Genomic DNA, 17,281 nt, shown 5'->3' with positions numbered 1-17,281 from the left:
ATTTATATCCCTACTTTATACTTGGGAAAGTGAGGATTAGAGAAATAATGTATGAACAGGGTTATGCTTCTGGAAAGAATAAAAAAGAAATTACTTTCTAGACATTGTAATAACTCGCAGTGAAAATAATTTACTTAAAAACCCCTGGTTACAAATGTGAACTTTCACGTTCCTTTTTTATTTTTCTCTTAAGGATTAAAAGTAGATTTAGAGACTCAGGTGAAGAGTGAAATGGGTGTGTAAGAAGACCGAAAAGAAGCTCAGATAAACCTGTCAATTAAAAATAAACTTCACAGATGTTTACATCTTTCTCTGAAAAATAATCTCAGGAGTTTAATTCACCATTAATTGTGCCAGGAATTCACATGTAATTAGAAACAGATAATGCAACAACTCCGCGGATATTTTTGAAAGTCTCACGGCGCCGGATCTTTGTCGCCACGTGTGTGGGGTCTTCAGCTGAGTCATGTTGGATCGGACTCTGACCGGGGATCGGCCCTGGGCTCCCTGCACCGGGACACGGAGTCTTAACCGCTGGCCCACAGCGGGCTGAAAGCCCACCTGTGCACTTTTCCTTACGTAACTGTGTTTATTCGTTTTTGGCGTGCTGGGTCCCTGCCGCGTTGCGGGCTCTCTCGCGTTGCGGCGATGGGCTTGCCCGTGAGCGTCTCCGTGGTGCCTCTCTTGTGGGGCACCGGCTCTGGGCGCACGGACTTCAGCAGTTGCAGCGCCCGGGTTTGCTAGTGGCGGCGCATGGGCTTAGCTGTCCTGAGGGGTGGGAGTCTTCCCGGCCCACGTAAAGAACCTGGGTTCCCTGCTTCGGCAGGCAGATGCCTAGTCACTTGACCACCAGGGAAGTCTGCCCCGTGGGCATTTTCTGATTAGGTTTTGTGAAGGTAATCTGTGTCCCTATGTCATCATTTTGACTTGAAAGTTACTGCATCAGTTTGGTAAAGATAGCTATACCAACTAATGCCACATTTAAACATCTATGGCTGGTATTGGCTTTTCTAGTTAACAAACATACTTTGAGATAAAACCTCAACTGCTGCTGCTAAGTCGCTTCAGTCGTGTCCGACTCTGTGCGACCCCAGAGACAGCAGCCCACCAGGCTCCCCCTTCCCTGGGATTCTCCAGGCAACAACACTGGAGTGGGTTGCCTGCCATTTCCTGCTCCAAGGCTTGAAAGTGAAAAGTGAAAGTGAAGTCGCTCAGTCGTGTCCGACTATCCCGCAACCCCATGGACTGCAGCCCACCAGGCTCCTCCGGCTGTGGGATTTTCCAGGCAAGAGTACTGGAATAGGTTGCCATTGCCTTCTCCGAAAACCTCAACTAGTCCCACACTGTCTTGAACCTAAAATTTCCGGTGACTTATGATCAGGCATACACACACAGTGGGACTGCAGGTTCCTCACCCAGGGTCCTAGGTTATAAACCAAGCTCTTCTTCACCCGTTTGGAATGTGATTCTGACATGTGAGGATCACTCTGCCACCAGCCCAGCAGACGCTATCCCATTAAGATCCTTCAGTCTCAGAGTCTCCAGGCATGGCAGCAACTGTCACTTATTATGTGAAAAGAACATTCAAACCATCTGTAGTATCAGTAGGGGTATATTACAGTGACAGGAATAGAATCTGTTGCCTGAGTTTAGACACTTTATAGTTTTAAGAAATTTTTCTTATTCAAAGACAGCAAATGATGTATCAAAGAGAAGAGGGACCTGTGAAGTCATGCCTTAGTTTAATGCATATTTAAAGACTTCCCTCTTAGGGTCTGTCAGCCCTCCATGGTCACCCCCTGACTGTTTCAATATTTAGCCATCTCCAAAAGGATAAAGAAATAATTCATGGAAATGAGTTAAGAACTGTTTCTGTAGGTTAACTGTTGAATGAAATAAACAGTGGTAGAATTTAGTTGGGGGGGGGGGGGGCGCGGAAATCACAGATACATGAAAAACTTATTATGGTTATTTTTAATTTTATATTTTTATTTATATTAGGATATTATACAATTTTCAAAGCTAACAACAGAGTCTTTAATATGTGTATTTGAAGCATAACAAAATAAAAGTATTTCACGAAAGTCCATATTACAGTACTATTGAAATATGAGGCATAAGATAATTATTCATTGGTGGGATATAAACATAATACATTCATTTTAAAGAAAAAACATTTAATATGAGTAACATTTGGTTAAAATAAATATGCAAATGTTAACAGCAACACCTGAAGTGTATACGGATACCAGAATGGTGTTTTGTAATGGATACTATGTAGGGCGGTAAGCAGTCATGAAGGGGCTGTCATATCTCACTGAACTCACAATCAGGGCCTGCTGCTGAGCACTTAATGTATACAGGGATACCCTTAGCTCACCATTCCTAGGCCTTGGCACATGAACCAAGGTCATCCCACCTTGTGCCCTGGGGAACTGGTACCAAAGTCTAAATAAGGGTTAGAAATCAGATGTACCTTTCATTTTACTGTTCCTCATATCAAATCACATGTTTTATTTAATCAATACAAAATTTACTTATAAACAGAAATACAAAGAGAACATTTTATAGGTGATCATAAAAAATTAAAACTTCTAATCATCTTCATAATTCTTTGAAATGATCCCATTCAGAATTAAAATTTGTTTTGTGCACAGTGGTTTCTTCCAGAAAAATATGAACACTGAGATTAAAAAAAAAAAGATAAAATATCCAAGACAGAAAGTTTCCACATGTAGAAAACAATAATGGATTCCCCTGATCATTAAAATCTTCCCAATTTCCTTCTAGCAGATAGGTTCACTTAAAAGTTTAAATCTGCTTAGAAGTCCTGTGAGGGGGTCCAGCTAATGGCTTTTAGATGGATGTATTTTTAAAGATTGCAAGAAAAACGAGCATATTTGTTTCAAATAGAGGACATCTCATCTCCATGAGTCATATTACATTAAAATGAACACAACACTAAGGTCAACAGACACAGTTCTACTCTGGAGACGCGTGTGGGGGTGCCGGGGGCCCAGGTGTCCCTGCAGTCCGGGATGCAGAGCCACCAGCTCTCCCCTGCCTGGCCTGGGATAAATCACCCTAATTCACAACTGACACCATAGCTGATTAAATTTAGAAAAACAAGGAGTAGACACTTTGCTTTGTACATTTTAAACGTTTACAAATGAAAGTATTCAAATGACTTTAAGAAAAATACTTCTATGGAAAAAACAAAACCAGCAGTTCTATGGGATGAGGGCAGGCGCTCTCTGAGCATGAGGGGTCCCGTTGGCAGGGTTACTGGGCAGAGTCCGTGGTGGCACGGGGTCCTTAGCTGGTGGTGGCCACGTGGCCGTGTTGCAGCGTCCGGGGCAAACGTCTCCATGACGGCACGTGCTGAACTCTGCCCGCTCCCGGGAACTACACTGCCTCGGGCGACTTCGGGCATGAATACAGTACTTGGTGAGAAGCTTCTCAACAGAAATGTTTAGCTCATGAAACTTCCGGCTGCAGGAGTGGCTAGTTCACTTGGTTAAACATATTCTAAAATTGCAACCTTGTCAGATGAACTGCAACAGCATCAACATTCATAGGAACAGGACAACACACACCCCTCTTCCTTTCTAACAAGACAAGGCGCGAACACACGGGGCAGCCCAAATTTTTAAAAAGTTAAAAATGTTTTCCTTCCAGGAGAAGTGTTGGCATACCAAATATTCTTTTAAGGCTATAATGTTGTTAGAACATCTGAAACATTAGTGGATAAAACTCATGTACAATATAAATAGGAAAGTAACTTGAAGAATATAAAAAAACTTTTATAAGGGGACCAATCAGAATTTCAATAAAATCTATGAATAAAAACATATGCTTATATACTATAGTGCACGATCATGAGTAGAGCATTTAAATTCATAAAGGAACTGAAATATAGTACTGCAGGATTATTCAAATAATAGTCTTCAAATGTACAAACAACAGCAAGAACACACAAAAGAGCCTTGGGCCATGTGCAACTTTGAAAATTACTATCACACCAGCCAAACAATCCTTAACCACTTTTTAAATGGATTCATTTATACCATTTTAATGCAAGGAGAATATCAAAGATACTAAAATAAAGCAAAAAACTCTTCAGTGTCTGACTCACATTTTGTCCCCAAATCTTTTCACATTTAATAGTTGCATTTTGAATGTATAAGCTAAGGATTTTAAATTTCTCAAATAGTTCATGAATGAAAATATAGTTCATGTGTATATTCAGCTTTAAGAATTCTATTTGAAAGCTACAATGCTAAGAACTAAAACACATACTTCAAACTTCTGAAAATAAGAGTCACAAAAGTTCACAACTGTGTTCATCTCAGATGTCCACACATGACCAGAAAGCACACAAGTCACGTGCTCAGATACCGTCCTCGGGCTTGTGTGTCTGTCCCGATGGGGCCAAGCCAAGTCACCGGTGTTTGGCACTGAGAGTCTATCTGAACACGACTGGTGAGCACAAAACTTGAAATCATTCTAAAAATTCTTAGGCATTAAGAACCACTGTGTTGCCTGCTCTCCTAACATGCAATCTGACTATTCCAAAGTCATTGGGGCTTGCAAGAAGGTGACTTAAATTGGTACAAAATGAAGCTTACATGAAAACTGGTTAAGGATTCAAAGCACGTTAGCTCTGAAGTAGGACTCTTAACACCCAGGAGGGGGAGGTGCGCTTTGCTCAAGAACACTGGAGTGCACGTCGGCTGCGCGCTCCGCCGGCCGCGCTCAGGCGCTGGCGGTGCAGGCGTGCATCCGCTTGGCCACGTCGTACACGTAGGTGATGTCCGGCCGCTTCTCCGGGTCTGGGTTGATGCACATGTTCACCAGCTGTCGCAGCTGCGGACAAGAAAACACAACCTGCTTCAGGACCCACCCCGGGCGGTGAGGAGTGGGAACACGCTTCGCACAGCTCTGGGTTCACCAGGAATGTACGTGTGCTGCTAAATATTTGGCTGGAAATATGTGTGACCGCTGTCAGTGGCTTTAGTTAGCTGAAAGCTCCAAGAAGCATACTCACTCGTGAGTGTCCAGGTCAAGCGAAGAGTGTGCTCCACAATAGAGTGGCTTTCTGTGACCTGATTCTCTTTCAGAGAAGTCTGATCAGAGGGCGGCAGTCACGGGAGATAGGAAGTTTTAAACTCCCAAGTCTCCCAGTTATTAATGACTCTACACATTAGATCTCTACACATTGTTTGATCTAGAATTTACTGCAACAACCTTCATTGTAAGTTTAAATTTTAATAAGCAGCTTATTGTATATCTGAATTTACACAAAGAAATGTTTTTTTATTATAGTAAAAGCACTCCTTCAAACTAAGAATAACAAATTATAAGCAAAGTAAGTAACAAATAGTGCTCTAATTCTCAACTGTATGAAGTTGCACTTATGTCCTCATGTTATAGATGAGAGGACTGAGGTTTACTTATGTACATCACAGAAAAAAATATATTTTGATAAATTAAGAAAATATCCTTCCATCTGACCCTAGAGCCAATGAGTGAAGAATAGGGCACTTCATTCTTAATTCTAATTGCTGTGATTTATGGAACCACATGTCTTCACAATCTGGTCTTTCACAGGACAAGCCAAATCGAGAGGAAGGACCAGACTCCTTAGCGTTTAAGTGCTGTGCTGTGCTTAGTCACTCAGTCCTGTCCAAATCTTTATGACCCCGTGGACTGTAGCCCTCCAGGCTCCTCTGTCCATGGGGATTCTCCAGGCAAGAATACTGGAGTGGGTTGCCGTCCCCCTTCGGCAGGGGACCTTCCCAACCCAGGGATCGAACACAGGTCTCCTGCACTGCAGGCGGATTCCTTACCGTCTGAGCCACCGGGGAAGTCCTGCATTTAAGTATGTCTTTAATAAACTACTCAGAACTCTGAAAACTTGCATTACTCTTTCTCACCATAGTGGCACAGTTAAATTATCAAATAATTACTATTTGATAAGTTAACTTATCAAATTACAGAGTTTTCAACTTCCACCAAGAAGATTTTTTCATCTGGAGGAAAAAGAAACTAAGGCTAAAATCTGTGGGCTGAGTGTGTTAACAGCAGAGAAGCCCATGGCCAGTGAGAAAAGTCTGGAAAGAAGGTGTGTGTAAGGAGGCCCCCAGGGGACAGAAAGGGAGGAGCCCGTGGAAGCCCACTGGCTCAAGGCACTGTCTGGAGAGGTTTGTTTCTTCACTGATTCAGGACAAGGGCTGGAGGAGATGATGACCTGTAAGGATTCTTCCAGTGCTAACCCTCAGGTGATGTGATTCTATCAGAATGAAGCTTCAGGAGTCAGCTTCACATCTGGCAGTTCAAAGACCTAATGGCAGACCTACTGGCAGGGGCCGAGGATTTCATGGTCTGTTCTCTGCAGTGGCGCAGGGGACAGCATTCAACATCCTGAAGGGGTATGGCCGTACACAAGCCTTTGGGGTATAGGGATCTGAATCAGAAAGAGGTTGTTGGCATTTTACCCATTAAAATAAAAACAAATACATTCAGTTATACACAAAGTAGAAGACTGGAGGGAAAATATTTATACTGATACTTATATATAAAAAGACAATGCTTTCCAACAGGTTACCTAGTGGTCAGAAATTTTGTTTAGAGATAAAAACGATAAAAGGAGCAGAAAGGATAACTGTGGTACCCACATTCATTCCACTTAACCAAGATCCAAGCAGATGCAATAGCCATTTTTTGACTGAATAAAAGTGCTACACCCTTCAGGCTGGTCAAGACACCTTACTTTTCCTAATAATTCGAAATAGTGTTTACTCTCCAATCGACTGTAGCGGATGCTTGGCCCTCACCACTTCTGCCACGAGAAGAAAGCAGCCAAGATTACAGATGCTCACCGTTTAATTTCAAATCATGATCACTAGAAAGGGATGTCACTGGGTTAAGGTGTATCTGAGTTCCACTTAAGAGATGAGTTTCTGGGTTCTGAGAGAAAATGGTGGTTAGTGGGGGATAAGAAGTGGTCATTCAGAGGAGAGACACTAACATCTCAGGGACTTCATGCAGGTACTTGGCGGCTGGTCTGACTGCCAGCGGGTGAGCAGAGTGGTAAGACACTTCAGCTTCGATCAAAGGTGTCGGCCTGACTTGCCGTTTAAATCAGCAGAACAGAACCTATCAACGCAGGTCCTTGTCAAGGAATACACAACAGTGGAGTGAATATTCAAAGGTTTGAATATTCAAAAATGTGAATCCGAAGAGTATTGAGAGGTATGATACATGGCTCCTGTCAAACATGCTAAGAGCATGGGAATTTAGGAAAGACTCAGTAAGAAATATAGTTCATCCTCATGCTGTTGTTTAGTCAACTCAGTTGTGTCTGACTCTGTGACCCCCATGGACTGCAGCCCGCCAGGCTCCTCTGTCCATGGGATTTCCCAGGCAAGAATACTGGAGCGGGTTGCCATTTCCTCCTCCAGGGGATCTTCCTGACCCAGGAATCGAACCTGCGTCTCTTGCACTGGCAGGCAGCTTCTTAACTGCTGAGCCCCAGGGAAGCCCATTCATCCTAGTAACTTGGGATACACCAATGCTGGGTATATTACTCACAGACCCTTACAGGTGATAGTCCCATCATAATTCAGCAGGAGAAAACTCCATCTTCTCTGAGGGACAGAGAAGGTACACTTCCCTCCTTAAAAACATGGTCTATTTCTGTTTCCTTCGAAACCAGGCAGACCTGCCGCAGCCGCTCTGCTGGTCGGGAGGGAAGGTGTGTTTATATGCCCTTCTCTCCTTGGTTCTGAACTTGACTTCTGTTTCTGTGTTAATAAACTCTAACCTGTGTCTTCTATTGTAAGTCAGCTCAAGTCCTTTCTGAAAAAAGGTGGACTGTAAGCATGTTATGGGAGATTTACCCAGGCCCGGATTCTTAGTTTGAGGGACGTTTCTCTGATATTTGATAACTATTGGTTGTTCTAAAGATACATTTCAGTAGATGTATTAACCCAGAGTGGGGGAAAGCCAGTTTCAATAGTCTTTTGGCAAAGGAAATGGGGGAAAAAAATCCCACAACAAATAACTTACTACTTTTATATTTCAAATGGCCACGGACCAAGTTTTATGCCTTTAACTAATAATTTGATTTAAAAAAAATGCAAAATTCACATGGACCCATGCATAGTCTCTTGTCACACCAAGTAACAATTTTAAGTTCTTGGAAGTAAGGTCACCTCTCACCCTTCTTTTAGTGTATACGAAAGGACAGTACCTCTGCGACATGGTAGAGTCACGTGTGCTTCTAACATGATGGAGACAAGGATAAAACAGTCGCCCACACAGCAGAATATAGGAATGACATTAAGAGATAGCAGTTGGGGTTAACAGTCATTAATTAGAGGATGAGAAAAAACTTCCCTTTGCTTGACAGCCTCCAGCCTTTAATTGTTAAATAGCTAAACGTGACAGGCTGACTCACTCAGTACTCTGGGCGCACTTTCTGCAGCTGGTGGACAGTCTGGAGGCCACACTGCCGAGATGGAGGTGGTCCTAGGAATTGGCAGTTATTTCTAAGTTTCCAGGGGACAACTGGAACCCCATCTCCTGAACATGTTCAGATAAAAGGCATCTCTATGTGCCACGAGGTAACTCTGGGGCTTTGAAGCTGCTTCTGGTGCCAGAGCAGAGAGAGGACCATTTCCTGAAAGCTGTTGCTGATCTAGTTCTGCCCTTTCTCACAACTGGATCCAGCTCAGAAGCTCTCTGCAGGGTGGCATGCAGGAGGCGACATCCCAAGGTCACAAAGGCGGTAAGGGGCCCCGCCTGGATCAGAACTGAAGTGTCCCGGCTTCAGACACCTGGCTTTTAAAATTACTGCTCTCCTGCCCCAGGGAAACCCTGACCTGGTCTGCAGGTCCCCGCACGGCCACCTGTGCACAAAGCGAGGTGACCTTCTGACAGGCAAAGGCAGGCAGGTGGAATGGCATCACCAACTCAATGGACATGAGCTTGAGCAAGCTCTGGGAGATGGTGAAGGACCAGGAGGCCTGGCGTACTGCAGTCCAAGGGGTTGCAAAGAGTCAGACGGGAATGAGAGACTGAGCAACAACGACAACAGGTGGTCTGATTCTCAAAAGATGCCAGCTCTGATGCTGGTTCATCTGGTTCCTAAAGTGAATGGGTCACCCTCACAGTTCACAGCCAGCTCCGATCTAAAAACAGACCAAAAAATCTTCTCTAGGGCTCTGCCCAACATCAAGACAAGAGCCTTACATGATACAAAACTATTCAGATTCAGACTCTGACTAGAGTGACCTCATTCATTAAAGTGACAGACTACCTCCAGAGAAAATGTACTTGAGTTTTCACATGGAGCCATTTTTTTTAATACCAGGTTAGGAATTTACACAGTAACATGATGCATTAAAAAAAAAAAAAAGCCTCTAAGTTTTCTATCAGACATTACATAATCAAAAAGGAATAATCATCTTAGTGAGCGCTCTCAGTGTTAGTCTTATATTTAAAAAAAAAAACTTTCTCTTCCTGCAAACCGCTGCAAGAAATTACTTTAAAAATTCTGAACGACTATCCAACCTTTTGAAATACTTCTAAGTACTACATTATTAAGTATGGCTAATGAAGACATCTGTTCATATAATCACTTTTAAAAATTTTATATATATTCCTACATGTCAGGCTTTAATTTCTCATAATATTGTCAAGCAATCACTTGCTCAAAGAAATTTTGTGTTTGAATGGAAGGAATTAGCTTCCCATTTATTACTTTGTAGAAGCAATTCTCAAATCTGTGGATATTAGATTAATAAAAATAAACAGGAATAAGTAAAACATTTCATGTAAGTAAAGACATTTCATAGTTTACATTATCTCAAGAAAACTGTTGAATTTGCATTACTTTACACATTTATAAAAACAAGTACTTCGTGTTGTTTTTAAATTTTTATAGAACAAGCTAAAAATAAGGTAAAAAATAAAGGTCTGAATTTGTAGGGGTCTTTACAAAATCAGAAGAAAAAGCTTTTATTCAGATGTTTAAGGGAAATTTAAAAAGCAACACAAACATTTAAATGAGAAAAGTCATATAGAGTAAAAATAAAATGAATTCCCTGACATTTCTAAAGGATTATGAAGTCATAAGTCATATGGAAATAAATGAATATTTTCAATAAAACAGAAAATGCTAATACAGTCTGATCGATATATTTCTAAAGAAATACCAAAGCATATAGGTTGGTACTAGGCATATTAAAAGGAGAGTGTTGACGGTCCCCACTGTCGGGTGATGAAGCATCGCGCTCAGCCGCGTCCAGGTGACGACAGCGCGCGCCGTGTGCCGCCTGGCCCTGGGTGGGGACACGACCTCGACAGGAAGGCAGGCCCGGCTCCGGGCAGAGCTGCTCTCTGACCCCGCCCCCGTCCCTCTGAGGCCAATTACGATGCATCCGCTCCCGGACACACCCCGTTTCCATCCAGCCAAGGACACACTGCAGCACCCCGAAGCGGGTCTAATGCATCAACACACACTGGCTGTCGAAGCTTTAGAGGTTTATACGAAACAAGGAGGCGGATTCGATGCGGAGGCCAGAGTGTCACCAGTGACTGACTTGGGGGGCGGCGGGAGGGGAGAAAGCCCTCCCACACACAATCCTTACATGGTGACGCGATGGCTTCAGTCCGCAACTGAAGATCACTCAGTGTCTTCTGAAACCTTACAGAAGCGTCTTAGAGAAAGTTAATGGTTTCACAGGATCCCAGAGGATGTGTGAAATGTAGGGCACCGCTTTGGATTCATCTTAGAGGAGAGAGTCCCCAGTGTCGCTTCAGAAGCATAAGTGAACAAAGGACCTGCTTATATATATTTTTTAAACAAAAATGAACATTCAAAGTTTAAAGATGTGCTCTTACATGGCAACTTTGAGTGAAGGAAGGTGGTCAACTGATATTATAAATGATGGGAGTATCAAACTTCCTAAAACCGTTTTCAGGAAGGAAAATCAAATGTTCCTAATAGTGTCTAACGTAATATTAACTTCAGTAAATAGTGGCATGGTTATAGATTATATTTAATATTATTAGATATCCTCCTACATTTTAAAGTAAAATATTCTTGGGACTTCCCTGGTGGTCCAGTGACTCCTCACGCCCCAGGCAGGAGGCCCAGGTTTGATCCCTGGTCAGGGAACTCGACCCTGTATGCCACAACTAAGATCTGGCGTAGCCAAAACTTTTTTAAGAAATAAAGTAAAATATTCTCATATCACTTAGCATGGATTACATAATTATAAGAACTAGAGAAATATTTGTGAAAACAGATGTACTTCCAAATATTATTTGGGCCATATAGTCTCATTTAAATATTCTTATAGAATGATTTAGACTGATCAAATGAATAAAAAGATTTGAATTTCAAAGTATACAAAAACAATCTGTACCTGACACTTTTTTAAATTTACGTAAAGTAGCTCTTTTCCGAGCTAAAAAAAAAAAAAAAGTCATGTTTTTTGTTAATGAGGCAACTTTCTTAAAAAGCCTCTTTAAGCGTATTCTGAATTTTACATATAAAGAGAAATTACTTGTAATGCCAGTTTACACCAGTTATGGGGCTTCCCTGGTGGTTCAGTGGTAAAGAATCCGCCTGCCAGTGCAGGAGACCTGGGTTTGACCCCCAGCCCGGGAAGATCCCACGTGCCGCGGAGCAGCTAGGCGGGTGCCCCACAGCTCCCGCCCGGCGCCCCGCGCTCCGCAGCAGAGGCCGCAGCGAGGAGAAGCGCCTCCACCGCAACTAGAGAACAGCCTGCACGGCAACGAAGACCCAGCACAGCGGAAAATGAATTCCTTGAAAACCAGTTATGGTTTTTAAAGCTTTCATTCAGTACTTTCCTTAAGGGTAACCATTTGGGAAATAAAGCCTAAGTAAAATTACAACACACTGTAAAACAATTTTGTTTTTTATTCAGCACAGCTATGGATCAATACTTCTGATACCTTATTTGAAACACGTAGTCGTTTCCACATATTCCAATATGTAAAAATCATTCCCGCCCTTCTGAAAAATTCCCTCCCTTTTTCCCTTCAGTGTGACGTGGCCGAGCCACAACCAGGCGGAAGGGTGTTCTGAGCGAACTGTGGGCCCCAGGGAAGCAGAGCCCGGGGGAGGCGGCGGCGGGGCTGGCTGGTGGCGGCTGGGGGCGAGGGCAGGACCAGGGACCACAGAGGCGCCCAGGAGCCGGGGGCGGGCCCACACGTGACCCCTGAGAGCCCCCCTCGCCGCTTGCTTTGCCCTGGCACAAGCAGCGGATGCTGGGAGGGCGCCCTGTAGTCTAGGGTTCCTTCTGATACTGTCGGGTCCCTTTCTGCTCACGTGTGAAACGGGAATAATGCCGCAAACCTACTTTCTCTAGCAACAAAGTTCTTATGTGGGTGAAAGAAAATGGTGATTTCACAAGCTGAAAAAAAACCCTCAGTATTCCAATTTTACTTAAAGCCATGTAAATATATTTATACTCTGCAATAACCTATAACTATCTGAAGTCAGTTTAGTTCAACTCAAAATATATTATTATTTTGTTACTCATATATAATAAAGCAGAGCAAGCTGTTTAATCCTTATACTGTAAATACTCTGGGGGAAAAAATCAATATTTATCTAATCTCAAGAATAATGAAAAATTCCATGATGCGGTATCACTTTACACTGGTTAGAATGGCCATCATCAAAAAGTCCACAGATAAGAAATGCTGGAGAGAGTGCGGAGAGAAAGCAACCCTCCTGCACTGTGGGCGCGGATGTACATCGGGGCAACCACTATGCAAAACAGGACGCAGGGTCCTCAAAAAACAACTTCCAGGTGTCAAAGGGCAAAGGAAGGGGAGGAGGGGTCAGTTAGGAGTTTGGGATTAACAAATATAAACTATTGTACATAAAGCAGGTAAGCAACAAGGATTTACGTATAGCACAGGGAACTACGCATAGTATCTTGTAACAGGTTATAATGGAAAAGCATCTGAAAAATATACATGCATATAACTGAATCACCCTGCCGTACACCTGATACACACTGCGTCAATCACAATGCTGCTGCATTTTTTTTTAAAAGGAATCATAAAAATGATGCTGGAAATTCTTACTCTTCTGAGTGAAGTGGTAGGGAAGACATGTCCAGTGTGTACTGCTGAGCTGTTCCAGGGGGAAAACCCTCCTCTCCTGCCTTTCATTTCTCTAACTTAAAGCGGAAAAAAAAAAAAAAGAAGAGAAAGGGACTGTGTCTAAGAAGGAAGAAAACATAATGGAAGAAGCAATAAAAAAGAAAGAAAAAAAAGATGATTTTGGAGGTGAACATTTATGAGACTCCATCCATTCTCTACTAGACCTTTTAAGTTGGTATTTTAAAGGATTGACCGCATTATTTGAGAAGTAGTCTCATTAACTGAGTTTTAATAGAAACAGTTATTTTTCTGTCTGTGGGCTGGAGATATAAAGCCACAAAACAAACAAACTTAATGTACAACAAGAGAGGCATTAAATAATGTGAAAAATGATTACTGGTCTAATAATTCTAATCCCAAAATTATATATATATATATATATATATATATATATACACACACACACAAACCTATAAATAAGAGTAGTAAGAGCTACTAAATTAGCAAGCTTTCAAAAATACAACTATAAGATAACCACAAATACCGTATCCTGCAAAGATCTTTGTCATTTACTTTAATAGATTTAAAGTTACTAGTAAACAGATAAGCATTTGCCTAACAGTTCAGGTCAGGAGGCACTGTTATAATGACACCATCCACTTCATTAAAAAGATTTAACCATCTCACCATGTTTTAATAGGTGCTTAAATTTCTTTTTCACTCGTACTGTTTTCAAATCTTCAGATTCTCCCTACTCTATATTCTCAGACCAAGATCACTCTTATTCTCTCTACTCACTTCCATTTTTAACTTTCATCAGCAAACTCTTGACTCAGCTTTTCAGAACTTCCTTCCAAACCTCTGAGGCACAATTCTCTCCAACTTTTCCTGTGTCTTTTCTATTTAGGCTAGCTAAGATTTTTTAATTAAAAAAAAAGCAAAGACAAATATATGTTTTGCATGGTATTAATGCTCAGATTTTCAGATATCGATTAAAAAGAACCAGCTCAATAGAGAACCACAGTGTGCACTTTCTCAATGACTTTCAATATAACTATTTACTATTTTTTTAATCTTAGATTTTCCTGAGATAATTTAGTAAACAAGTGTGAAAAATGCATAATTCTGATGATTACTCCAGTGTCTCCCAGAGAAACTAAACATTGAAGGGGAAAAAAAATCTGTCTTATTTCCTAGTGAATGGACATGGACATTCTAGATATGATATAGCTTGTTTACAAGATTGAAAAAAATCACTTGCAGGTAGTATCAATAAAAGAAACATCACACCCCTGATCTGTCTTTTGAGTAATTTCTTCCTTACTACCTAGGGTTCTGTAGGAACATTTGCTCACTCATTCCACTGACATTAATTGGTTCATTCATTCTTTTTCTCATTTATTCCTTTAACTCACTTTCTCCGTTGACTGATCAATCACTGAACCTTTTTAGTGTGCTGGGCCCTAGAGACACACAGATGAAAAGCAGTCACTACTGTCCAGGCACAGGAGCTAGACAGGTCTGGAGGTGGAGCCACCGAGCAATGAAGACCAGATACACATATGCGATGGAATACGACTCAGCCGTAAAGAAGAAAGTTTGCCATTTGCAACAAGATAGATAAACTTGGAGGGTATTATGCTATGTGAATAAGTCAGGAAAAGACAAATACCCTTTAAAAATTGTGACTTACTATGTTGTACACCTGAAACTTACATAATACTGTAAATCAACTATACCTCAAAGGAGAAAAAAAAAAAAAAAGGAATTATAAAGCAGTGTGATTGCCAAGGGAAGAGGGCCTGAGAAGTGGAGAAAGGGAGCAGGATGACTTTAAGGGGGAGACAATGGCCAGGCTTTGTTCTAAAGAGAATGAGTCCACCTGATAGGGCACAGAGGGCAGGGCATGTCAACAAGAGGAGACAGCGCCCACAGAAGGATGGGAATTCCTGGGCCTTCTGGGAGAACCTGCATGCTGGAGTTCAGGAACGAAGAGAGGGTGCTGTGACCAGAACAGCTGGGCAGCTCAACCCGGATCAGACTAGGAGAGGCCAGGGGAATCAGGACTCCCTGGACACAGTGAATATTCAAAAACTGTTTGCTGCACTGATGTTAATTTCTTCATCACCAACAATTTTAATAGCTGCTGTTTAGTCGCTAAGTCGTGCCTGACTCTGAGACCCCGTGGACGGACTAACCCACCAGGCTCCTCTGTCCATGGGATTCTCCAGGCAAGAATACTGGAGTGGATTGCCATTTCCTTCTCCAGGGGATCTTCCCAAATTACCAACAATACTAAATTTCATTAAAACTAAGACAGAATTCAGGGAAAATATCCATCTTTTCAACCAACAATACTTCTATTGTTAAGTACAGTAATTCCCTATCATACATGGATGAGACCACTACTAGAAAAGAACACTGATCACCAAAAGTCATAAAGCTATTATTTTAGGGAACTCTAAAATACACATTCTAAATATCAGTCATGTGTAGCTGAGATGTTTCAATCGAGAACCCTAATCATTTGTACATCATTACAGCAGCACAGTTCAACAGGAAAGATCTGACAGACAACTTTATTTTTCCAAAGAATACTAGCAATACTTCTCAGTTTTGGTTTCTAATGCTTAAGTGAATCTATGTCTTAGATTATAAGAAATGAAAAATCCCAAGCTCTTAAGCTCTGAGCTCTTCCCCACAGAACACCCGTATCTGGAAATAGACCTCGTAGAGCTCCTCAGGACGCCTACCAGTCGAGGCTGGTTGGAGGCACAGCTTTTATTCTCATGAACAAAAATGTTCCCTGTGTGTCTCCTCTTTGGGCAGGAGCCTTAAAAATTTAGCAGTAGCTAAATCAAACTGGTAAGCTTTCAAACAGGTATCTGGTGGGAAATTAATTTTGCTTAAAAGTTTCAATTTTCAAACAGATACAGAGTCTGTTGCCATCTGATGGAGTGATCTTTTAATTAAAAGTTTACTGTTTAAAACCTTTATATTTCACTTTTCTGTTTCCTAAATTTTTGCCATACTAAAAAAAAAAAATTAGACTTCTAAAAGATCTAAAAGGCATACTATATAAAGCAGTATTGAAGATACGGTTGAAGTATGGCAGTATGGTATCTGTTCAGGTTTTTTGCTACCATAAACTCTGAACAATTATCTTCCAAACAAACTGAATTCCTGCTTATGGAGAGAAAATATTTATCAGCACATCTGCACTTCAAAGCTCTTGTTCTGGGAACTTCTCTACCTAACGGAACAGATTAAAGTAAGATCATTAGTCTGTATTTTTTGTAGCTCATTTCTTCCATAAGAATTAGGTTCCCTGTTTACCAACCTACTACAGCTTTCTGTTTTATTGCTGTGCAGCAGCAGGATTTACCAATGTGAGGGACCATACTAGCTTCTTTTGGTAAGTACATCATATAACGCGTTTTGCTTCATACCTCGTTTCAAGACTGGTAAACTATATGGAGAGAAGTAAAAAGTGGAATCTCTTTTCCTTTCCCAACTGTGAGACCTTCTTCTGTCTGGGCCAGACTTTGATATGTGCCCCTCGGCTGAGAACCCGCGAATCCAACTTCACACTTAGCTGCAGTGAAGTAGCCCTGCAGGCAGGCCGACTTCAACAAACCACCAGTGGCATCATCATTAAAATCCGGCTGGAGGTCGCCATGGTAACCGCCTGCTGAGGCTCCGCTGCTGCGCGGGCATCTCCTCATCAGCTACCATGTGAAATGCAAATGCAGACGGTCTGAAAATTAGTCAAGAGGAATAGCGGATGAGGATGCAGATACGTGAAATATTCATGCGCTTCGTGGAAGAGAGGAGACAGCGTGAATGACACAACAAAGAGCGGCCCCTGACACCCTCGCCATCATTCTGCACGACTGTTCACACCCTCCCGCGTTTGTAGGCCGAGAGTGCTAGAGCCGGTTTTGTGAAATGCCGTATTTATATTCCACACCCAAAATAGTAATTAAAAATGACTAACATAATAATAGCATTAACATCAAATAAAGGTAATGCTTCTAAAATTACCAGCGCTGTCTTGTAAGAGTTTATTCTAAGCACCTGAACACAAGTGTTGTGGAACAAAAAAATCCAAGTGTCCCTGATTATCAGCATC

At 41.8% G+C, this 17,281-nt stretch overlaps 1 protein-coding gene across 2 annotated transcripts in view; it reads right to left on the bottom strand.

Annotated features, from left to right (window-relative positions):
• Positions 1 to 1,962: 1,962 nt before the first annotated feature.
• Positions 1,963 to 17,281, bottom strand: part of NEK7 (NIMA related kinase 7) — a 137,805-nt gene continuing 122,486 nt past the window's right edge. For both annotated transcript variants that reach the window (XM_043922770.1, XM_043922771.1), the window contains one exon: positions 1,963 to 4,866. In XM_043922770.1, coding sequence (XP_043778705.1) covers positions 4,756 to 4,866 — 111 coding nt within the window. In that variant the 3' untranslated portion in view covers positions 1,963 to 4,755. The remainder of the gene's footprint in view (positions 4,867 to 17,281) is intronic.

Source organism: Cervus elaphus, chromosome 14, assembly GCF_910594005.1.
Source record: "Cervus elaphus chromosome 14, mCerEla1.1, whole genome shotgun sequence".
NCBI classification, from domain to species: Eukaryota; Metazoa; Chordata; class Mammalia; order Artiodactyla; family Cervidae; genus Cervus; species Cervus elaphus.
This window is presented reverse-complemented; position numbering and strand designations above follow the sequence as displayed.